We start from the raw sequence: 24,384 nt of genomic DNA on the forward strand, positions 1-24,384 counted from the left end.
AATAAAAGTTGCGTTTACCCAATGTCTCTCATTTGTAAACATGCAGTGACCACAACAAGCTCAGCCAGGGAAACGTACCTCTCGCTACGTATATCCTGGTGTGTATATCCTATATGCCACTGCCAATTTTTTTCCATAGCTTGCTGCTTATCTTTTTCATTAGCCTCCACGTTTCCACCCGTAGATAAGTGCAGTTAAAATACAGCTGTTATATACTTTTCTTTTAAGGGATATTGGTAAACTGTGATTCATGATCTGCGAGAACCTGTCAAATGCGCTGCATCCCATTCTCATTCTTCTAGTTATTTCACTCTGTCCTGTTCAATCTAAGCGGCAGTAAGGCGTTCTGCATTAGGGATTTCTTCTATCATAGGATGGCCCTTCTCCGCACTGAGAACGAGGAATACGGCTCATACACAGTGGGAACGAGGGGTACTCATCAAGGGAAGTGTTACCACCCCTCCTGTTCAACTTGGCTATGGTGTATCTCCCACGAGAGTTGACTCGGGTGGAGGGTATCCGGAATGCGCTGTGTGCCGATGATGCCACGTACATTATGGACCACTCAGGGTAACGTTGCAGAAATGGAAGCCCCCTTACAACAGGCTGCCTCCACAGTCGACGCCTATGCATCGAAGTGTGGTCTCTAATGTGTCCCCGCGAAGTCAGAATTCCTAACATTCGGGCCAACCCCAAAGACAACACAAACTTTCACAGCCTCCTTGGCGGGCCCATCCGGGAGGTATAGGAACTTAGAATGCTCGGGCTGCTTGTACACAAGCGGCTCAAAATTGATTCCTCCCTTGCCAAACTGCGCAAGGTAGGCGAAAAAGCGGGGCGGATGATACTCCGCGTATCCAACAAACGCACGGGGTTGCGAGGCAAGGACGCGCTTCAGCTCGCCCACGGTTTCGTCGCCTGCAGAGTCCTCTACTCCGCCCCTTACCTCCCCCTCATAAAAGAGGATGAGAGCCGTATAGATGCGGTCATACGAAAGTCCGTAAAGCGAGCACTTAGCTTTACTGTAGCTACATCTAACCTGAGGATAGCTGCCAGCCAACCCCTTCCAGGAGCTGAGGGAGGCGCATCTCGTGAACCTCTTCACACGGCTTGCACAGACGGCGTCAGGTCGTCGTCTGCTCGAACACCTGCATATCCAACACGAATGTATAATGGTGCAGATAGGCAAAGTCCCTGAGATGTGGCGCCGCAAGCTCTGGGTTCAACCACTCCCTCGCAATATGACCTGGGACACACACGATGGAAGACGTGAAGCGCGCGTTCGGGCGCTGCAAATCCGATATGGTTCTAACCCAGGCGTATGCTACATAGATTTTGCTGACCCCGTTAAGGGAGGTTTCTACACGTCGGCTGTTATACATCAGCAAACAGGTGGACGGACTCTCCTATCGAGCACCCAATGCAACACAAGCTGGCGAAGTCGCTGTTGCGCTGGTCGACTCTGATTACAAGTCGAGGGTCACTATCACAGACGCACGCAGGGCCTGCGAGAGCTACCTAGCTGGAGAAATTTCCCCTCTATAGTCTACAAAATATTGCGCACCTGCATCCGGGACACAGATCCCTTACCAAAACGTATGGTGCGGACGCCTGGCCATAAAGGACTAGGAGGGAATGAGGCCGCCGACGCGGCTGCCCGAGCGATTGTTTCCCGTGTACCTAGCCTCAGCCCCGCTGGGCCAGAGCAGCCGCAGCCCTTGCTGCGCTTTAAAGAAATTATAGAGTATTATAGCGACAAGCACCGCCGCTGCCCACTCCCCGCTCGCAGCAGGGAAATGCTCTCTGGCTGCGGGCCCCACATGACTGCCCCGAGGGACCCCTTTGCTGCCCGCCGACCCCCGAGCCCAGCGCCGGTCGACAACAACGAATTGGTGAGCTACTGAACGCCTATTTTTCGGATAGAACATTCTTCCGCAGTATGCTTTTCCTCGCGTTAGGACAGTAAACTATTTCCTAGCGAGCCCTGCCGTTGCCTATTTCGTACGGATCTGCCGTGGCTGCGACTCTGCGCCACGGGTTGGGGAAACGTGCCGCGTACGAGTAACGCCTGCGTGTAGCTGGCACGGAAGCTCGCCTTAATTCCCGACCGGCTAGACGCAGAGTGACCCCATATCTTGCCCCACGGGTGAAAACTGTGAGCATAAACTCTGGCGAGCTTTACATGTCCTCCATAACATCACACTCCAAGATCCTAGTTCACTATGGACTATATTTCCTACAGTCCACTCACATAAACATCTTGCTAAACACAACGAAACAACTCATAGTGATAGACTAACATTTTCCCTCACCAGCTAGATTACACCAGTGCTATCCAACACTGTTCTGCCCGCAGTGTTCCCACCGTGAGGAGGTAGCTGTCCCAACCCTCCCCAAGAACAGTGGGCGGCCACCTGCTCAGCGATGACCCTGAGTGCCACCTGGCTGGCAGAAAGGGCCACCGCGACGGCGATGGCCAATAGAGTCCCGGACTAAGGGCCCCACCCTCGAAGGACAGTGAAGTCAATAAAAGAGTTTACATCGTCATCATCATCATCGGTCTGTCCCCGACGTCGACGTCTGGATACAAATGTAACAGTGGCAACCGACAACCTCACCCGCTACTCCTAACCAAAAAACCTATCAACGGCACAGCTGAACAAGTCGCGAAATTTTTCGTGGAATGCATCCTGATATGACACGGCGCCCCCGATGTGCTCAACACGTGCAACGGAACAGTATTCACGGCAGAGCTGACGCAAGCCATCCTGCGCTACCTCAGGCAAGCCACCAGAGTATAACCACGTACCATCCGCAGTCAAATGGTCTTGCGGAGTGCTTGAACAAGACCATAGCAGACTTGGTTGCCATGTAGGTCGACGCCGAACACAAGACTTGGGACACCATATTACCTTACATCGTCTTCGCCTATAACACTGCAATGCAGGAGATCACTCAGATGACATTCCATGACTGCAGCGCGACGAACGGGACATAGAAGAAGGAAATACGCTGGGACACAACACAGCGCTCGTCGCGCTGCAGTGCGACGAACGGGGCATAGAAGAAGGAAGGAAGGAAGGAAGGAAAACGTTTATTGAGCTCTAGAGAGTAGGTGAGCAATTTGGCGGAGTCAGGTGTGCCGTCCGTCTTCTTAGCAATGGTCGTCTGCCCCTAGTCCAGGGCTCCGCTGGATGCCGCTGCCAGCTGTGCTCGCCGGATCAGCCCAAGTTGGACGTCCTGACGGTCGCTGGAGAGCATTCCTTCCCATTGCTCCGCACTTGGGTTTGGCCCACGTTATGTGATAGAGCGTGGGTGTTTCATGGCACTATGGGCATTTGTCTGTGTATTGTGTGGGTTGTATTTTGTTGAGTGTATTTAGATTCGGGTATGAGCCCGTCTGTAGCAGCCTCCAGGCGACGGCGTCTTCCCTGGAGAGAGATTTATGTGGTGGGGGTACCGTTTCCTGCAGCCCTTGTAGTGGTTTAAGATTGCCGAGTAATCTCTAGGGACAGGTTCGGCTTCCTCGAGGTCGCTTGCGGGGGGAGCTCGGTAAAAAGTGTACCCTCGAGCTACCCTGTCGACCGCTTGGTTGCCTTCCACTCCCGCGTGTCCCGGCGTCCATACTATCGTATGTTTTATTGGTTCTACTTCTGTGCTTTGTTTAGGCCGGTCCCCAGAGCGGAGTATGCGGAGCGCTCAGTGACCTATTCTGCCTAACATGAAGTTTCGGCATGCCGTTTGAGAGTCGGTTAGTATTGTTAAGGATCGCTTAGTCCGGTAGCCCTCCGCTGCCGCTAGAGCGACGGCCACTTCTTCAGCCTCGACTACCTTGCAGTCCCGTAGCGACGCGCTGATGATTTCCCGCATGTCCGAGTTTATCACAGCCGCTACCGCGTTGGGGTTGTTTTGTCCCGTCCTTCTGGGGTAGGTGACTGCGTCCACATACACCGTTGTTGTTTGGCGGGCTAGTGATTTTTGAATGTACTCGGCTCTCGCCTTTCTGCGTTCTTCGTGTATGTTTGGGACCCATGTTCTTGGGGATGGGGGTCACTCTAATTGTGCCCCGTATGCCGTCCGGGATAGTCGCGGTTCGCTGGATTTTTTGTATTTGTTCGTTGCACCCCAACTTCTGCAGGAGCTTAGGCTCAACGTCTACCTAGAGGGAAAACCCATACCAGAGAAAACACTCATAAGAATCTTGGGCATGTGGATACAATCCAACCAACGGTGTACACATGCACTTGCTCTACTCAAAGCTTCCACCCTACAAGTTGCCCGCATGATCACGCGCGTCTCCCATAAACGCTCGGGCATGCGAGAAGAAGACATGCTAAAGCTGGTAAGGAGCCTGGTGATCAGCCGAGTCACCTACAGTCTTCCATACTACAACCAAATCAAAAGCGAAATCAAACAGATTGATGCGATTATAGGCAAAGCATACAAAACAGCACTCAATCTACCGCAATGCACATCCACAGAGAAGCTTTTAGCACTAGGACTCCATAACAACTTTGAAGAACTGAGAGAGGCACAACACGTCGCCCAGTTGCAGAGACTACAGCAGACTCCGTCTAGAAGAAGGAAATAGGCTGGGACACAACACTGCGCTCGTCGCGCTGCAGTCATGGAATATCGTCATCAACTCGCCCAACATCTTACCTTGTCGAACCCAGTTGGCGCCTTTCAGGACGGCAGGGGGGCAACGACCACGCACAACGCCATGTTTCCAAACGTCACCGAAGACGGCAACCTCGACGTCGACGCCTACATTCAGAGTTCAGAAGCAGCCCGACGGCTTTGCAGGCTACGGATCAAAGACCATCAACGCACCGACGCCTGGCTCTATAACTATGGCGACGCGATGCAAAGTACTTTCAAGGCAGGTGGCAGTCAAGGTGTGGACACCAGTGGACTTAGTGAAAAACTGTTACGACACTATTTCGGACATTCCAACATACTTGGACGCATAGGTGAACTGGACTACGTAGTCGTTCGGACTCGTTCCCGAAGGAGCGACAGCACTGCAGCTGCACCACGCACGCCCATAAGTGGTGCATATCGTACATGTGAAATCAAATTCCGCATGGTAATGGACACTACCTGCATTTTCGCATTCGTCGAAAGGCGACCACCGCGGCCGGGATTTGTTATCAGGAAAACAACTTGATAAAGAGCAGTAACTCTCACTTTTTAATGGACACCTCAACCACACCGTGAGGAGTGGAGGAAGGTGAGAGAGAAAGAGAGAGGCGCCATAGTGAAGGGCTCCGGAATAATTTCAGCACACGGGCGCCTTTTTTTTTTAGCCTTCATCGAAACACGGCACCGCCCTGCTGGTGGGTGGGAGAAGGATGTCGTCGCTTTCTTAGCGCGCGTGGAGTGTCGCACTATTGGCACGAGGTCCGCACCTTTCCAACATGCTCTCACACATGATCCGCACATGGCCAACTGTTGCGTCCTTGACGCGTTTTCGGTGTCACGCTATTGGCACATGGCCATCACCTATCCAGCATGCTGTCGCCGCGTTATCGCACATGGCCAGCTTTGATGTCCTTGGTGAGCGTTCTGTGCCACGCTGTTAAACCGGCCCCGCACCTGTTCGGCACACTGTCGCTGCGTGATCAGGGCATTATTGTGCGAGGGCTCCTGGAAAGACTGCTTTTTGTGATCGTCCTTCGAGTAGCGCCGGCTGGACCGCAGGAGAACTGAGAGCTTAGAGTGCCGTCAACCAACGAGACGGTACGACGCCATGTCCAGACAGAGGACGGCGGCTGCGGCAGCGTCTCCATTTTTGTTACGGGAAGCAGGATTCCATAGCCTTTCTCGCCAGCAAGCTACTCCAGCAGGGCTCGACAGTCGCGTGAGACTGCGACAGCCAGACGACACCGCAGGAAGGCAAAGGTCATCATCTTCCCTCTACTGGCACCGGCGGCGGTAGGAGATTTTTGGGAGCGCCCCGCAGACCCACCGCCCGAAGAACTCTAGTGGCTTGTAGGCTCGCAAAAGTGGGAGACCCTGCTGGCCAGCTTTGATCTGGAAGTACAAGTTCAGGTCACAGCGAGATGCCAAGAGATCGCCTTCAGCACCGACTGAGAGCCATCTGATGGGTTCGACAGAACTCATGACTCCCAGTACCGATAATAAAGTTTTACGACTGACTGGGACTCTTGGAAGCAATTCTTTCCCACGCATCGTTTCAGAGAGGACATGACGGCATCCTCGGGGGCAGGCCATCTTCCTGGAAAGGGTGCTCCAAGCTGACCCGGGCATCGCCCGATTCCAGCGGCACTGCTTGACATGGATGTGAATTTCCGTCGCAGCGCGAAGTGCTGCATCATGGTGACCCCATCGCCATCACTACCGAAACTGCTGTGAAAGGACGCAGCCTGCTGTGGACGACCGCGCCCCACCCCCCTCCCCAGACGCGTGCGTCCAGCCCCATTGGTCACTGGTGAAGAAATTGCTGTCACTATCTAGGGGCTGCAGGGTTTAAAAGGAGGAGCTGTGCGTGCGCTCAAAAGTTGCTCCCATGGCTCTCTTGCCTCCCTCATCTCGCTCCTCTCATTTTGACTTGTAATCTAACCATCATGTAAATAGCTTGTATAAAGTTTTATTGTATATCCTCATCCTAACCACTTCTCCGGCATACTCGTCCCTTCTCAAGCCCCACCACGCTATCTGAATCCCAGCAAGATGTGTAGCCGTCGCCTACTTGGCGCGCGTTCGATGTCACGCTGTTTGTGGTCCGCACCTGCTTAGCACGCTGCCGCCTCGTGATCCGCAAGACCACCCATCGTCTTTACGTCGTTCGGTGCCACGTTAATTTCAAAGTGCTCCGCACCTTTCCGGCACGCTGTCCGCACATGGGCCAACTGTTACGTCCTTGGCGCGTGTTCGGTGCCAGGCTGTCCCCCAATGGCCCTAAATTTTCCAGCATGCTGTTGCCACGCGTTCCACACATGCTATCTTGGCAATGCTGTCGGCGTTCCGCAGCTGCCTAGGACTGCCGCCCCGCGATTCAGACAACGACAGCCGTCGCCTTTGCGAGCGTTCGGTGCCATGCTGTTTTCACGTGGTCCGCACCTTCCCAGCATGCTGTCAGCACGTGATCTGCACGTGGCCAACTGTTGTGGCCTTGGGCGTGTGTTTGATATGTCACACTGCCCGCACTCGTGATCCGCACATGACCAGCGGTGGTGGCCTTGCCGCACGTTCAATGCCATGCAGACCATGCTAAAGCTATGGCGGGGACTAAGAAAAATAAAAGAAATTCTTGCCATGCTGCCGGCGGTTCGCGACTGTCCAGGGCTCTGCCGCCTCGTGATTCAGACAAGACCAGCCTTGGCCTTTGCGCGCGTTTGGTGTCATGCTGTTCCCACGTGTCGCGCACCTTCGCGGCACGCAAATTTTGCATTCGACGAAATATGCACGTGCGACACATGTGCTTAATATCGATGTGTTTTGTTGATTAAGCCTTTAATATGGGTTAATTTGGTCATTTTTTTTATCTTTTTTAGAGCGCTGCAGTTTCTGAGTAGTATCGACTGGAGCCGAAAACCGCTGTGTATGTAAGGAGATTAAGATTTCGTTTAAACGCTTGATTCCTCGGGAACGGTTAAGGGCCTAGCCGGAACGCGAGGCAGGAGCTGAGCACACACTTTTGCTAGGGATGCTCAAGCGGGCGGCGCGAGGACCGCCACACGACGAGCTTACCCTACACCTTAATTCTTCGAGAGGAAGCGGCCTTGTAGCGGTAACTAAAGATTTGTTTCCACCACCCGGAACGCGCGACATGCCCAACCACCCCACTAACTCGCTCTCTAACTTCTGCGTATCACCCTTGACCACATACCAGATGTCCTGGGAATGCGCTAGCAACTCCCACCCGCCCATTCACCACCACATTGTATGTAGTGGAAATATTTGCTGTCCCTTCCCTTGCACCTCCAGCTTCCACTGGCCCCACTTACGCTTGATCCCCGTTTACATGAGTGCGATACAACACAAAGTTCACACGACGCGTAAACGCCGCTTTTGACTCCTGAGACTTTTCTTCAAGATCGACTGCGCCAGGTAATAAAAGGTCGCCTTTATGGTGGCCATGCAGTGGTGGTAGTCCTGCAAGGGCTCTCTGATCTAGAGACACGTTGAGAAGCAGCGACCTCTCTCTCTCTCTCTCTCTATATATATATATATATATATATATATATATATATATTGTGGGGACCTAGCTGCCCTGCAGCCCCCTGAGTTTGCTTTCCCGCGAGGCACCGTGCAGCGGCAGTCTCACCTTGAGGCTGAGCGCATTCCCTTGTCAGTTACATTAACTGGCAAGAGAGGGCGCCAGCATCGCTGCGCGGGAGACTGCCAAAGCCCGCGCGCGGGAGAGGGGGGCTTCGGCTGGGATCGTCGGCGCGGGCGGACGTGTCGCTCGCGGCTCCGCTCTTCGCCGGCGGGGAGAGGAAGCGACGGGGAGACAGGCTCCCGTACTCGTCCCGTCCGGCCTTCGGAGCATCCCTAGCGCGGGCGAACACTCGCTCGTAACCTTGCTGGTGAGTCGGACGACCTCGATTCATTAGCGTACTTTGTTGCTAGCTGCCGTTATTGTTTCTGTAGCAATAAATGCATATTTGTGTCAGCCAATGTGTCGTTCCTTTGTTCCCCCAGAGCAAGGCCCGCCGTGGTCGGCGAGCGCTCGGTAGCGTACGCGATCAGAGGGTGGGGTCCGGGCGGCTTTGAACCGTGTCAGCCGCGATTGAGTGGGGAGAACGTACTTATCTCCCCAATTCAACCCCACAATATATATATATATATATATATATATATATATATATATATATATATATATATATATATATATATATATATATATATATTACTGTGGGCTGTGCGGACGCGAGCAGCAAAAGTAGAAAGATAAATTTACTAAGAGTTGGAGAGGCATGGAAAGAATAGATCAAAGCTCGCACCAGCGGGATTTCTGCCCATCGCGACTAAACTCGGTCACAGTGAACAACAAGCAGGAAGCCTTCTCCAGTTGGCCTCTCCGACCCAAGCGGCTGACTGAGTTCCGTTCTTTGTCCGCTCTCCTGGCTGAAGAATACCTCTAGTTGCACGCAGGGTAATGTGAAACACGGGTCCGCTTTTGCTGTACATTCTGGCCGCTCTCCAGCCGGGAAAGCAGGCCCTTCCGCTCTCCAAGAAGTTGAGGAAAGGGAGAAATGAACATGCGCCTTTGAACTTGTAGTGTCGTTGGCATCGCCAGCGGCCTGCGTTTTATGGCAGGGACCCCGTTTTGTGGCTGGCGCTGCTGGACTCGCACTTTCACATCCACCATGTGTCCAGCCAGCTGCTGCGCTATCAGCACGCCAGCCGCGAACTCCCACCCAGTCTCCTGGCAAAGCTGCGGTTGCTACCTCCTGGCCCAGACATTTATGCTGGTATCAAGAAGGGCCTGACGGCGTATTTTGGCTTGGAGCTCCCGCCGACTCTCTGCGCAGCTGTTCCCGCCTCAGAAGCTCCGGCGCCACTCGACTCACCACCCTAGCTGGCTGCATTCGCTAACCGAGCTGCTTCGGCTTTCCCTCCGCCCACTCCTTCGGACTTCGGCGTCTCCTCCTGTCCGCTGCCACTCTACGACGCTGCAGACCCGCTTTCGCCGCCGCAAGCAGCTGGCCCAGCACCAGCCTCGCCCACGCAGCCTTCGTCAGAAGCCTGCCCATCTAGGGAGCCCCTGGCCGCCTCCCCGCCACTCCAGCCCAACGTCTCCGGCCCAGCCGTCCCACTTCACGACACACGAAGTAGGCTCAATACCAGCTCAAGACACCGCCCTTCACTGCCGTTGTAGCCACCGCCTCCTGACGACAAGGCGCGCACTGCAGCAGTATGCGTGTCGCTGTTTTCGGCATCCCCGTCTGCCTCGTCACAGCAGCCAACAGCCCCACAGGCCTCTGCAGTAACGTCGATCCCGCGGTCAGCTGATGCTAAGGAGCTCTCGGCAAAACCGAAGCCTGCTAGCCTCACCCCCAGCCCCTCCAAAGGTCCGCACTGCACTAACTGCCCCATGACGCACGTAAAGGCCAGCCCGGTGTCAGCAGTATACCTATCGTGGTGATCGTCACCAGCTCTACTTTGCCTGACAACAAACCCGCACCACTGCCAGCCCCTGCATTCAAGTTAAACCAGGCCACTGATGTGGGCCCTTGCTGCTTCTCAACGGTGTTCGCATTTTAAAAGGAGACTGACACCAGTGGCTCGGCCGTCGTCACAAGCAGGTTCAACGCGAGCCCACCGCACACAGCCTTTCACCCACTGCAGGTGCAGTTTCCAACCGCGCTGCAACGTCATCAGCCGTCGTCTAGCAAGATGCCTAGGCTAACCAGGCCAACGAACGTTCCCCTGGTGGCTGTCGCGGTACTGAGGGCGCCTCCGGTTGCCGCTACCTCTCCGGCATCCTCCTCCATGAACGGCTCGGCCCGCTGCGATCGAGCCCATCTCGGCTGGCATTGCGCATGTCCCAATCACATGCAGTCCAGTTGAGCCATTCCCCTGCCTCGCACCTCGCTGCGCCTCCCGTAGCCGCCTGCCTGGGTACAGGGCCACTCCGCGCGGCTGGCAGTGCGAGAATCTCACGGCCCGCAGCACTCGATCCTAGCTGCCCTCAACTGCCACCGCGCGTCCCTTGCCGCCCTCCGAAAGTTAGGCCGCCGCGACACAGCCAGGGTCACCCGCCTGAGCCGCGCCTTTGGACCCCGGACGCCCTGCACGATTCTTTGACGGTTTGACCAGCACTCTGTTACCATCGCTTTGTGCATCACCATTATCATCCTTTGGCTCCCATCGCTCTTTGCGAAGCAGCCAGGCTCGAGTGCCCGAGTTTTCTTTTCCCGCCCGGTGGTCTTCACGAACTCTGACCTGATCTTCAGTAGCATGTAGAAACTTGTACATACCCTTTTATTTTTTATTTTATCGCGCTACGGGGTGGGGAGGGGGGGGAGCATCTGTAGCGGCGCTGGTGAAGATGAAGTTGGGAGCGCGACCTGGCTCGCGCAACCCAGAACGCTCTCGGCAACTGGCCTGGCCAGCAACGTCGACAGCCCGCTCCGCCGGCTCACCAGCCGCGGCTACCGGGACTCAAAACAATGTGAATCGTCATCCACAAACTTTCGCGATATTTAAATCGCTAAAACAACTCGGGGCGGCCGATCCAATTGGCCTGCCGTCTGTCCGCCATCTTCAGACTGCTTTCGAAGGACGGTCACAGTAATGAATTCGCTGTCCGGGGCGCGCCGCCACAGAAATCAGAGAGGGAGGGACGCCCATTGCCCAGCCCCTTTATAAACACACGCCAAGTGTCGCGAATTTCAGCCGCCCTAGCGCCAAAAAATGCGACAGCTAGAAAGAACCGGCAGGACATGGCGCTATATAGAGGCGTGTTCCTTCTCGCTGTCTGTTGCAGGGGCAAATTTTCAGGGAAGACAGCCCCACCCCCCCCCCTCTTCCCCTTGAAACGAGAAGTTTACGCAGCAAAACCATGCTGAAGCCCATTCTTCAAAGAAAAAATAAGCGCTGGCAATACAGGTTCAAATGTGACCGCCCCCTATAAGAGTGACCATAAATCCGCCCCTGGTCAGTTGCTTTTTTTCGCACTACTTAAAGCGCCACAGCTACCTACCACGCCCAAACCAGCCCAAATTTATTTATTCACCCTCCAACCGGCGGCTGTTAAATATGTGTGGACTTGGCCTCCACAGCCAATTCCACACGTTTCAAACGACTTCAAACGTATCAGGGGGCAAGGGCCCTGAAAAAAAAAAAATGTTGGGGAGACGACGGTCCGCTTCCGCCCGTCACTTCCATCTCCCTGTTAAGGACCCTTCATTTGCATGAAAACCGATTTGAAGAGAATATGTTAAGCCCTAGTAACTACACTGCAGCGAAAGCATACATTTTATTTAAGTGGCTTACCATGCCAGTCATGGTTACTGTAATGCTTCTAAAATTTCGGTGCAGGTTTAAAACTGAATTTCGTTCTTAATTTGAAAAACATTTTCCAATTCATGCGGCTCGTACCTGTGTTCTACTCGGTGAACGGGTGTACTCGCCAAGGGCTCAAAGTTGAAGATTCCATTTAAAATATCAAGCTCCGTGACCGTTCATGTCGATGACGTCACGCTATCTTCGCCGAGCACTCTTCTTTTGGTCGCACACAGAAATAGACGTGACAAGTTTGTAAACGTCACTTTATTGCAGCATTTTTTTCTAAAACAAAGCGAAAGTACACCGCGCAAGCGTCCACCAATTCCAACAAATAAACAAGCAAAATGGCAGCACTTAGGTGCAGAAACGCACGCGCCAACAGTGGAACACCAGTTGGCACCAGAGCATGCGGCTGCCCTTGAAGGCGTATTTTGAGTTTGCACGCGATCTACCGAAGACTCAAGAAGGCTACGTGTGTAGCGGCCTCCCCGTCCCCGCAGGAATGGTGCGAGGCATGTTGGCAGTGTCAAGTGGGACGCGACTAGAATCTCAGCTGCGACGTTTTTGGTACGTTTGTCGCTGGCGCTGGTAAATGCAGTTATATGGTTGTGGATAAAACGGCGTCTTCGCGTTAGAATTGCTCCTCGACAGATACGCAGGCATGCTCGTCATATTCCTTTTTTTTTTCTTGCTTTTGGTCCAGTGCTTCGACTATTTGTTCACTATTCGGTCCCAGTTTTAATGGCTTCCGCCATGATGCATAGAGCACATTGTTACTAAGTACATCCGCGATATATAAACACGTATTTTGATAGCCCTGCATGGTTTTGTTGTTTTATCGTTTACTTCCTCTCGACCTCAGGCTGTTCACGGAGCGCAAAATAGGCAAAATAGACTGCGAGTTGCAAAAGCGAGCGCTTCACGCACTCGTTTAGGCACAGAGACGAATAGTGCACAAAATTGAGTAATGAGCTTTGGTCTGGGCTCTGCAGGCCATCAGGAGCCGTGATCAGCTGCCGTTGAAACGATGCACACGAACGGTTCTCGAGAAGAAAAACGGAAGAAGAACCACTAGCACGTATGACGACGACGAAAAAAAGAATATAAAACCAAGTGAAGGAACACATTAAACGAGACGACGACGCGCGGGTGTGTAATGCAAGTATGGATGGCGTTCAACAACAAGGAGGAGGAGTCAACAACAAGGACGAGGGGCGGTCTAGGGCAGCACGTTGAGCTTGGCGGCGGCCGAGGCCTCTCCGTTCTCGTTGGCGCCCACGCACCAGTAGGTGGCCGTGTCCTCGGGCCTCAGGTCGAGCAGCTGCAGCCAGCTGGTCACCTCGAAGCTGTCCGGTCCGCCGCGGCTCTGCACGTTGATGCGGGAGCTGTCCGCTGCGCAAGAGAGCGAGGGAAACAGTGCTTCATTACAAAGAATCAAGCCTCCTCCCTGTCTAGGGCATATTTTGTCAAAGATAAGTTCGGTGCATTAGGCGGGGTGTTTGCGCCCTTCGGCTCAGACTACCCGCTTAGCCGCGGGTAATCAAAGCGCTGAAAAGCAAAGTTCACTCCTTCGGGTGAGGTGTGGGGGCAGCTACTCCATCAGCCAAGATGTGGAATGGGGGGCGGGGGAACAGTTCCAGCAGGCGTGCCGGTTGTGGATACTGCCACGATGAGGGCATCTTGGGGAAGCCTCGAGCTTGAACATGGAGGTTCCGGGTGCGGAAGGAGTGCATGTGCATTAAGTTGTGGAGGGGGGGGGGGATCAGTAGAAGGCGATATGCAGTACGAGTCAGGACACGCTTTTGCTACACACGATGAGTATCTACTGCCTCGACCCGTTGAGCAATCACCCTCGCCTGCTCTGTAGCTCTGAAGTTGGCGAGCGCCGTGGCCAACACGATGACGGGTAGGAGGTGGGTTGGGCTGTGGCGGTTGGTCACATCGTTTTGGGAACGAAGGAGCAATACACGGACAAGAAGTACGGAACGGGACACTTGTAGTGTCCGTTCTGTAAGCCCCATTTTTTGCGTCCTGTCCGTGCGCTCTTTACTCCTCTCCGGTCGTGGTGCGCTCCTGCTCAGGTTCTTGAGCAATGATTGACGGCCACGGCTATGAAAGCGCTCGTATCGAAGCTCTTTGTACCACACCACGGCATGACGATTGCGCCTTAGCCCATGCCAGTTGAAGGTCACCTGACACTGTCACAAGAAACCTATGTCGCTGCTAGCTATACCAGTGCATCGACACTACATATAAAAGCAGATTACCGAGCCTGTCGACGATGACTATTTTCCTTTCTTAGGGGGTCAGGATATTGAATAAGTAAACAATGTGTTTCACCGAATACTTTTCCAATGCTTAACATTTTAGTCGCAACAACAAGCTCAACAACATGCTTAACCAGGGGGAACTGCAGCTCTCGCTACGGTGCAGCTCTCGCTCCTGGCATAGCTGAGGTAAGTCACTGCCATTTTTTTGATAGACATACGAAAAACACCCCATCTGCCGGAAATATTCACTGAAGCGAAAGCTCCTGTGACCGCTCCTGGCTCAGCGCAACCAGGGTATTAGTTATTACAGCGATGACTGTTAGTAACAAACTCCTCCAGTTTAGCGCTGTCTGCGCCCGCAGGGTCCACACGCATCGGCGCGTCCGATTCTCCTTGATGATGATGTCCTCAGTCTCGTTTCCACCACTCCTCTTCCTCGTCTTCTCCTCTTCCAAGTCGCAAGAAGACGAAGCGAGCGCCTCCGTGTAGCGCCAGGTCCTTACCAGCACACAGAGAACTGCTCCTCTACTTTCGCATCATCATGAAAGCCATCGTGCTGCGCATTTCCGAGGCGTGAGCGGACCGGTCCAATCAACGGGAATTGGCTGGGAATCGCTAATGCGCCTTCAGGGTCGCCATTTACGGCGCAAGTGCCTTCCGCACCAGAAGAATTTGGCACTAATCTCAAACAGAGCCTCCAACACAGAGTTGAGACGTGTGCGCAGCCGAAATTGGCAGTGGCTTCGTCTTCGTCTCTGTACGTAAATGTACGCTTCGAATTAAGACACCCTCAAATTCTTCAAGGTCATGTACCGCAGCTCGTGAACCGACGTAGTGTCATATTCGGCGTTTAACGCACACCCTGACCTTTTGAAGGTTTTTGGTTTTCCGGTTCAGCTTCCATTGAGATATGCGGGCACCACGCCTGCGTATCTAACTCGCGGCCATCGCACTTTACTAGGAGAACAGGCTCTGAATCTTTGTGGCGGGTTGTGCACGTGGCCTAAAGGGACAATCTGATATATAATGCGTACCATCCCCCATCAAACTGTCAGCTAGATATGCGCTTTAGTGCCCGGGTAGCCACTCTCGGGCAGCGTCCCGCAAGGAAGTCACATCTCACTCCCTTCTTCTGGAACTTTTCTGCAGCAGCGCTGTGGTCGTACACATGTGACAGACAAACATCTTTATTTTCTTCATGTTTCATAGCTGGAACTAAAGAACCGGCTGTGAGGGTGGACCTACAAGATTCCTTCAGTGTCCCATGAAAAGGGGAACTACACCGCTTTCAGAGCATCGAATCACCACAGCATCGCCGTAGTTGCCGTCAGAGGATATTCCTTGGCCCCGGTGACGGCAACCACGTGTCCGTGAAAGGCTGTCGGCGCAGCATTCCCCTTGGTATACGTGTCTGTAACAGTAATGAACTCACTGGGCAGTGACTTGAGCGGTCCGTCCCCGCGGTCGACGCGCCACTCGATGGTGGGCACCGGGAAGCCGGACACCTCGCAGGTCATGGCGGCGCGGCCACCCGTCCGGTTGCGCGTGTTCTCCGGAGCGGTCACCACTCGGGGCGCTGCGGGTTTGCAAGGGAAAAAGGGTTAGTTGTGAAGCCAACCAAGACAAGGAGTTGTACCACCACATTCTTTGCACAGCGAAGCGTGCAGAACCAGTGCCTCCGTAGAATCTATCACGCTATCAAAAGCAACTGATATCGGCTATAGCCGTGGCATTGCTATGGAACGATGAAGCAATCAAATGACTGCGGGTTTTTTCCTCTCCTTTAAACGAGCTTTCACAGGCACTTTGCTGTAGCCGTCGTCAGAGTGTTCGCACTGGCGCCTTCATGAAGCGCAAGTGCGGGCATGCAGCGCCCGCGGTCACCGCAGTTCGTTGTCATTTGTGCGTACAAAGCCGCGTGCCAGGACGCATGCCTTACGGTATACAACACAGTCGCACCTTGCCTCAGCATACGCACTCGATGTTATTTCCTTCCTCTTTTATTTTCCAGCAATTACGGTCAAGCTCTGACGTGCAGGCTCTGTCTTATGGGCGATGGAAGCCTGCAAGACCTCTCGTGCAGCAAAGGTAAAGCACACCCTTTCATGCGCACGTGACACAGCTTGTCTCACAACGGTTCCAAGCAATTTTTCACGAGTACCAAGCTTAAATTATGTAAGCAGACTCCTTGCCAATGCAAGTACTTTCTTCTGCGTAGTATTGTACGATAATTTTCCCGGCTATCAGTCCCGGCGCTACTAATAGAAGCGCTAGCCGCAGACGCAGAGTCTACTGTTACCATGATTTGGGCCAGCATGAACTTTGGGACACAAACGAAGAGAGACACATGGAACACGGAACACACTGCTGTTCCATGTGTCTCTCTTCGTTTGTGTCCCAAAGTTCATGCTGGCCCAAATCATGGATTCATACCAACTGGCCCAGAAAAATGCCATTCTACTGTTACGCTCACAAAAAAGGCATCGCCCAAGCAAGGCAGCAGGAACCCATCCGAGGTTCTTGCGGTTGTGGGCTTTCTTGAGCTTGCGCAATATTTTCTTATCCGTAAAAGGTATGCCGATGAATGCTATATTGAATCGTAAATGCGTTTGTGTATTTATTTACTCATTTGTACATACTGCAGCCCTTTACAAGGTTATTGCGGGAGTGGGTGTGAAAGATAAATTCTAACGACAAAGTATAAACAATGTGAAGCAACAGAAACAAAATTAACAATACAAGTAACATGTAAAAACAAACACTTCATTAGTGGTTCAATATAACTTCAGAGGGAGAACACGAGGAGCACCAGGTAACGAGGCCGCGGCGGTTGCTCAGTGGTTAGGGTGCTCAGATGCGGACCAAAAAGACGCGGGTTCGATCCCGGCCGTGGCAGCGGTCGCAATTAGATAGAGGTGAAGTGTTCAAGGCCAGTGTACTGTGCGATGTCAGTGCCCGTTAAAGAACCCCAGGAGGTCGAAATTTCCGGAGCCCTTCACTACGGCGTCCCTCATAGAGTGAGTCGCTTGGGGACGCTAAACCCCATAAAACCAGGAAAAAGTAGCGAATTCCAGTGCTCAATTGCACGCTAAAGAAACCCTTTGTACAAGGGTGATGTTTCGGTGATAGTGGCTGCTTATTGTAGGCAGTTTAGAGCGAATAAGGTAATTATCTACAGGAAGTCGGTAGGACGAGCTAATAATGAAATGCTTGAAGTTTAATGATTAAGTGCGTCGGCGAGCCGAGTGCTGTTGTAAATTTAGAGAAAAAAAACGCTGTGTAATACGATAAATCCTTATTGTTGCTCTTGGAGCTTCAGTTAACGTACGACGCAAATGTACTAATTTTTTTCAGTGCATTTGAGGTCAATAAGTCTATGTTTATATCACGAAATATTAGCCGCGATAACAATACCAGGGTATTTAAACTCATTACTACTCTCAAGTGGGGTAGTGTTAATTTTATAATGAAAAATATAGAAGGCGGCAAGCTATTAGTCAAAGTCGCAACAAGAGATTTACAAATGGTAATTTTCATTTGCTTGGTAGAGCACCCCGAACTAAATTTTGAAAGTTACTTTTGAATCTGTAAGTGGTCATCAAAGCAGAGTTTTTCGGCACAATCCCAGTCGTCATCATACAAATTAAGCCTAAATTAGAGGTGACGTTAGGGAGCAAGTCATTTATAGAAATTGATAAAAGCAATGGGCCCAATACGGAACCTTGCCACTCCTGATGATACTTCCGTAAAACAGGAATTAGCTGTTACATGACACGAAATAAGAACGATGAGAAAGAAAACTACAAGTCGAACTGACAAGCCGGGGATTATTCACAATGGCGTTTAAGTTTTTACATTAATTTCAAGTGAATCACAGTAACGAATAGTTTAGCAAAGTCTATGAAGATGCCGTCTATTTGGTTACCCGTGTCGAGGTTATAGCAGATATTGCGTGCGAATCCATTCAGTTGCTTTAAGTTGCTGAGTCCGCGTCTGAAGCCGTTCTGAGCATTACTAATCGGGTTCGATCCTTGCTGTGACGGTGGCATTTCGATGAAGGCGAAATGCTAGAGGTCTGTGTACCCTGCGGTGTCAGGGTACGATAAAGGAACTCATGTGGCCGAACTTGTCTGGAGCTCTCCACTACGATGTCCCTCATAGCGAGTAGCTCCAAACCGAACCATTAGTTAGTAATTTGTGCAACTCAAGGTATTCCGTAACGTCTTTGTAAATAACGTGCTCTAAAATTTCACGAATGCGTCGTTAAAGAAATTTGTTTATAATTAGATATGATTTCCTTGTCACCAGTATTGAGTAAAGGACTAGCTAGTTTTGCAGGATGAAGGAACTTTACCCGAGATGATATGAAATATAATAGGGAGATAGCGACTGGTCAAGCAATCAATAACGTACTAGAAACAAGGTCGGGTTAGGATCGGGTCCTGCACACTTCTTGACGTCAATATTCAACACCAGGTTTAAAACAACCTCTTCACTGATTTTAATAATGTTCATTACGTCGGTGTGAGTAATGGCAGCCGACTGAATGACGCTGTTATAGCGCGAAAAAAAAGGAGTATAACTAGTCTTTAAATGCGTCTTAAATATAAACAGGGTTGTTGGTGGATTCATCTATAGTCACCATGGAAGTAACTGCCTTATCACATAGTAACACAGACAACCAAAATTTAGGCGGGTTAGTCTTCAGCACATTTGCACACGGAAGAAGAAATCCTTAGTTGAGTTTATTTTCAACCGAAGTTCCTCTATGGCTTTAATGAAACGCACCATGGTTTCCTCATTTTTTGAACGCTTTGTACACCTCATTCTGTGCATACGCCGTGCTAGATGCAATACCTAGAGTCATTCAGGAAATTTTGGTATCTTTCTTTTTTGTTTTGAGAGGACTGAAACGCTGCATACACGTCCCAACCAAACCTTAAAAATAACTGACACAGTCGTTAACCTCACAAGTACAACTTCGAGTAACAAACTGTTCGAATCCATCAGCCAGAAAATCTGCCATTTAAATGCCAGCGCGATTAAAATCAGGAAGGGTTCAAAAAGTCAAATTATGTTTAGTAACCGAAAAATTCAAGGAGACGAAAACGGCTTGATGGCCCGAAAATCATTCGATGTGTTCACATGTTAGAGCTAAACAAAAAGCAAATAAATCAAGGAGGGCGTTACATCTTGTCCGTTTCCTGGAAAATTGGACGAAGTCGAACAAAAGGAAAAACTATGTAGTTTGTTATTTATGTAACTTTCTTTTTCAATTGTTAATGAAGGCCACTGAATTCCGGGAGCATTAAAGTTGCCTATGCAATAAGTTTACATGCACTGAGTCGCTGCTTGTTGATACATACCGACTAAGAGACTGAATTTTATCCTCGGCGGAACTGGGTGGACGGTATAGAAGAAGCCAATCACGTTATTCGTTTTATGCTGACAAAGTTTAAACCAGCCTGACTGCATTTTGTAGTGGTAACAGTGCTAAAATTTGAGATATGGCAGAAAAAAAAAAAAAGCAACGCCTCCGCATTTAGAGTTACGTCGATCTGCCCGAACCGCAACGTAACCAGGAGGAATGAATTCCGAGTCCACTATGCCATCATGCAAATCTCTGCGACACGCATATGCGGTGAGTTTGCCGAAATTAAAGGTAAAAAATTCACAGACGATCAATGGGATTTATGCGGAAAAGTGAGCGTTAGCACCCCCCCCCCCCCCCCCCCCCAACGGAGCAACCGTCGAGTGGGTGGCGTGATCCAGTCCACTGATCACAGTATGACACGTCATACCCCCTCTCCACCATTCGACTCTGATTGACGAGCGCGGTGTCCCTCTCGCCCCCCGTCACTTCCCATCCTCTCTTTCTCTGCCCGTACGCTCCATCCTCGCCTCTGAAAGCGGAGAAGGAGATTTCCTTCTTTCCAGTTTGCCTCCTGCCAACCGAGGCTTCACACGTCAACGCTCGACACTTTTTGTGGCAATGGGCGCTCTAATGCTAACGCATTAAAAGTCAGCAAACCTGTTAGGTATGCCCCTTGCATTCAGGTTCAAGAGACTTATAGGTTACAACCGGAGTTACAAGGCAGTCAACCGGAATAGGCGAAGCGCGGAGACTCAGAAGATTTATCTGTAGCAGGAGATACGGGCGATGACAACCGACAAGTCCTTTCAAACAAATACTTCTTGTCTCCAAAAAGTATGAGACGCATCGTCTAAAGCCCTGATGAAAGAGTGATTGTAAAGTAGCTTGACCACAGAACACTTGTATCGAAAAGGCGCTGACGCATCGTGATTTCGTTTCTAATAGCGCGAACATTGGCAGGAAAATCCTCACTGATGTGATCTTGGAGTTGTTTGCAGAGCGTGCCGGAGGACTGTGAACACGTTGATTAGTTTTCAATATATTACCGGCCCTTTTTGAGGCGTGCGTACGTCATTCTCAGGCGGGCCTGGATTCAGCGAGCGATGCCGTAGAAAGCAGCTGAACAGAAATCACCAGCGTCTTATGGGCGGTTACAGTTGTTTTTTTTTGGACAAGAACCTTCCCCCGCGCCAAGTTCCTGAATTTTTTGGGGGGAAATAAAGTTTAGAAATGGGCCAAATTGAATGGTCGCACTACGTGGCAGTCGTATATTCTGAGTATATTTTAGGAGGCTCCTACTAATGTGAGTATACTTCCAGTTATTCGCTGCCAAGTTTGGCGAAAACAGCAGCGTGTGTAGCCACGGAAGTCCACCTATTCGCGATCAAGAATTTTTTATGCTTTGAAATACTTTTTCTGGACTAAAATACCTGAAAAATTCCTTACAATGGCTTATAAAACATTAAGACAAATCGAAGATGTCGACCAGCCACCTATTGCAGGACCTTATATGAAATCGCCCGCTTATTAGATAGTTGCCGCAACTGTCACTGAATTTTCGTAACACAAAGCCCTACTGTAGCGCTATCCTTGCCCAGTTTCCCTCACACTTTTACGGTAATTTTGTTGTTCACCGTTTTCCCCATTTCGTTGGTGCGCGCATGGAGAAAAAAAATTGGCAAGAAGCGTGACTTCATGCGGCCAGCCTTCGTAAACCAGCCGTTCCTTTTCATGTTTCTCTCACCAAGCAAACCCAAATGGTCCCACGTGATAGCCAAGACACGACCCAAACCACCACGGGCAAATCACATGGGGCCAACTTTATGCCTTTTATTTTTTATGACTACATAGCGGCAAACAACTCCTTAGCGAAGCGGAAAATCCCCCTCAAAGGAGGCCCCATGACGTGGCGGTCAACAGCCCTGGACCTCCGAGGCATAGCAGGCGCAATGAGGTTGAATGGGGCGGTAGCATTGGTCGGAGAGCTTTTTTTTTTTTGTGAAGGTGAAGTTGAGAGTTCGACAGTCAACCCTCTACAGGACTTGTACGAGCCAGGCTTGTCATTAGCCGACCGTCATTTCTGGTTAATGACGAGTTCACCCTGTCGTGTTTCCTGGAACTCTACGTCCTTATTAAAGGGTCTCTGAAAAGAGAGCACATAAACTCGCTCAATCATTACGTTCTGCCGTCTGCAAGCAGCAGAGAACCCACAGTCGCGCGTGAAAGTTGGCGAACCCTTTGCTACGACTCTTTCATGCTAGCGCCCTCCTCCGTCTCACTTCCCTGCGCAATTCTGGCTAGCTGTTCAGAGATGATTATTGGTTAGATTCGTTCAGACATCACGCAGCTATATACCATGGCCGTGGCCACAAGCCGCATCGCTCCGGCAGGTCAGGTAGCTCCGCCCCCGGCGAATTCCCGCGTGCTTACGCGACCGGCGGCGGAGCCGAGAGGTTGAGGCTGGCGCAGATACGGTGCGATAGGGTGCCTCGGTGTCCGCCAAGCCTCCGCTTCCAGGGTGGCGACAGCATTTGACGCGCCCCGTGCTGCCCTTTTCCAATCGCGGCGCCATCTTGGATTCGCCGTCGTCACCGGTCGAGCACTACGCGCGATGCGTCTGGTGCGGCCTCTGTGCGGCTGCGTGGCTTTTGAAATCATCATCATCAGCCTTACTACACCCACTGCAGGGCAAAGGCCTCGCCCATGTCTCTCCAATTAACCCTGTACTTTGCCACCTGCGCGCACCCTATGCCTGCGGACTTCCTAATCTCATCCGCCCACCTAACCTTCTGCCGCCCCCTGCTACGCTTGCCTTCTCTTGGAATCCACTCCAATTACCCTCAAGGACCGGCGGTCGTCTTGCCTTCGCAGTGCATGCCCTGCCCAAGCCCATTTCTTCCTCTTGATTTCGACTTGGATGTCATTAACACGCGTTTGTTCCCTCACCCATTCTGCCCGCTTCCGGTCTCTTAACGTTACACCTGTCATTTTCATGGCTCGCTGTGTTGTCCTTAATTTAAGCTGAACCCTTTTCGTTAGCCTCCACGTTTCTGCCCCGTAGGTGAGTACCGGCAACTGCTGTTGTACACGTTTCTCTTGAGGGATATTGGTAAACTGTCATTCATGATCTGAGACAACCTGCCATATCCGCTCCACCCCATTCTTATCCTTCTAGTTATTTCCCTCTCATGATCCGGATCAGCTGTCACTACCTATCGTAAGTAGACGTATTCCTTTACCACTTCCAGCACCAATTGTGAACTGCTGTTCCCTTGCTAGACTGTTGAATATTACTTTGGTTTTCTGCATGTTAATTCTTAGACCCACCGTCCTGCTCTGTCTGTCTAACTCATTGATCATGATTTGCAGTTCATCTCCTGAGTGACTCGGCAAGGCAATGTCATCAGCGAAGCGCAGATTATTTAGCTATCCTCCAGTAACTCTTATCCCCAGCTGTTCCCAATTCAGGCCTCGGAATACCTCCTGTAAACAGGCGGTGAATAGCATTGGCGAGGTCGTATCTCCTTGCCTGACGCCCTTCCTTATTGGAATTTTATTGCTAACTTTATGGAGGCCTAGGGCTGCGGTATCTGCGCAGTTCCTATATATATCTTCCAACATTTTGACACAAGGCTCATCTACACCTTGATTCCGCAATGCCTCTACGACTGCTGAGGTTTCCACTGAGTCAAATGCTTTCTCATAATCAATGAAGGCTATATAAAGGGGTTTAGTCTGCGCATTTCTCTATCAGCTGATTGATAGTGTGAATATGATCTATTGTAGAACATACATTACGAAATCCTGCCTGATCATTTGGTTGATTAAAGTCTATGGTTGCCCTGACCCTATTAGCGATTACCTTAGTAAATATCTTGTAGGCAACGGACGGTAAGCTGATAGGTCTGTAATTTTTCAAGTCCTTGGCGTCTCCTTTCTTATGAATTAAGATTATATTTGCGTTCTTCCAAGCTTCTGGTACGGTCGAGGTCGTAAGTCAATGCGTATACAGGGTGGCTAGTTTTTCTAGCACGATCTCCCTTCCATCCTTCAACAATTCTGCTGTCACCTGATCAGCACCAGCTGCTTTTCCCCTTGCTATTGCTACTAAAGCTTTATTTACTTCCTCTTTCGTTACTGCCTGGATAATGCATTGTTGTGCGCTACTGTCTCTATCATTAACAGTCTGATTGCATTGGCTACTGCATAGATTTAAGTAGAACGCTTCGACTACTTCAACTTTCTTATCCACATTGCTAATGATATTGCCCTCCTTGTCTCTTAACGCATACATCTTGTTTTTACCTATGTACAGTTTCCTCTTCACCACTTTTAGGCTACCTCCGTTTTTTAAAGCATGCTCGATTCTCTCCATATTAAACTTCCGTATGTCGGCTACCTAGCGCTTATTTATTAACTTGGATACCTCTGCTAGTTCTATTCTGTCTGTGGGGCTAGACGCCCTCATGCTCTGACGTTTCTCAATCAGATGTTTCGTCTCCTGAGATAGCTTCCCGGTATCCTGTCGAACCGTTCTACTGCCTAATTCTATTGCGCACTCTGTAATGATGGCCGTCAGATTATCGTTCATTGTAATGAACATTAAGATCGTCTTCCTCAGTTAAAGCTGAATATCTGTTCTGCAGCGATATCCTGAATTACACTATTTTCCCTCTTACCACTAGCTCGTTAATGGACTTCCTCTTCACTAGCTTCTTCCGTTCCCTCTTCAAGTCTAAGCTAATTCTAGACCTTACC

The 24,384-nt window shown here is 51.0% G+C and overlaps 1 protein-coding gene across 1 annotated transcript in view; it reads right to left on the bottom strand.

The window, feature by feature from the left end:
• Positions 1–12,228: 12,228 nt before the first annotated feature.
• The window catches only part of LOC144124712 (insulin-like growth factor-binding protein-related protein 1), a 34,392-nt gene continuing 22,236 nt past the window's right edge, over positions 12,229–24,384 (bottom strand). The window contains exons 2-3 of the mRNA XM_077657558.1: positions 15,685–15,828; positions 12,229–13,374 (exon numbers count right to left, since the gene is read on the bottom strand). Coding sequence (XP_077513684.1) covers positions 13,202–13,374; positions 15,685–15,828 — 317 coding nt within the window. The 3' untranslated portion in view covers positions 12,229–13,201. The remainder of the gene's footprint in view (positions 13,375–15,684; positions 15,829–24,384) is intronic.

The sequence above is a fragment of the Amblyomma americanum genome, chromosome 3, assembly GCF_052857255.1.
Source record: "Amblyomma americanum isolate KBUSLIRL-KWMA chromosome 3, ASM5285725v1, whole genome shotgun sequence".
NCBI classification, from domain to species: Eukaryota; Metazoa; Arthropoda; class Arachnida; order Ixodida; family Ixodidae; genus Amblyomma; species Amblyomma americanum.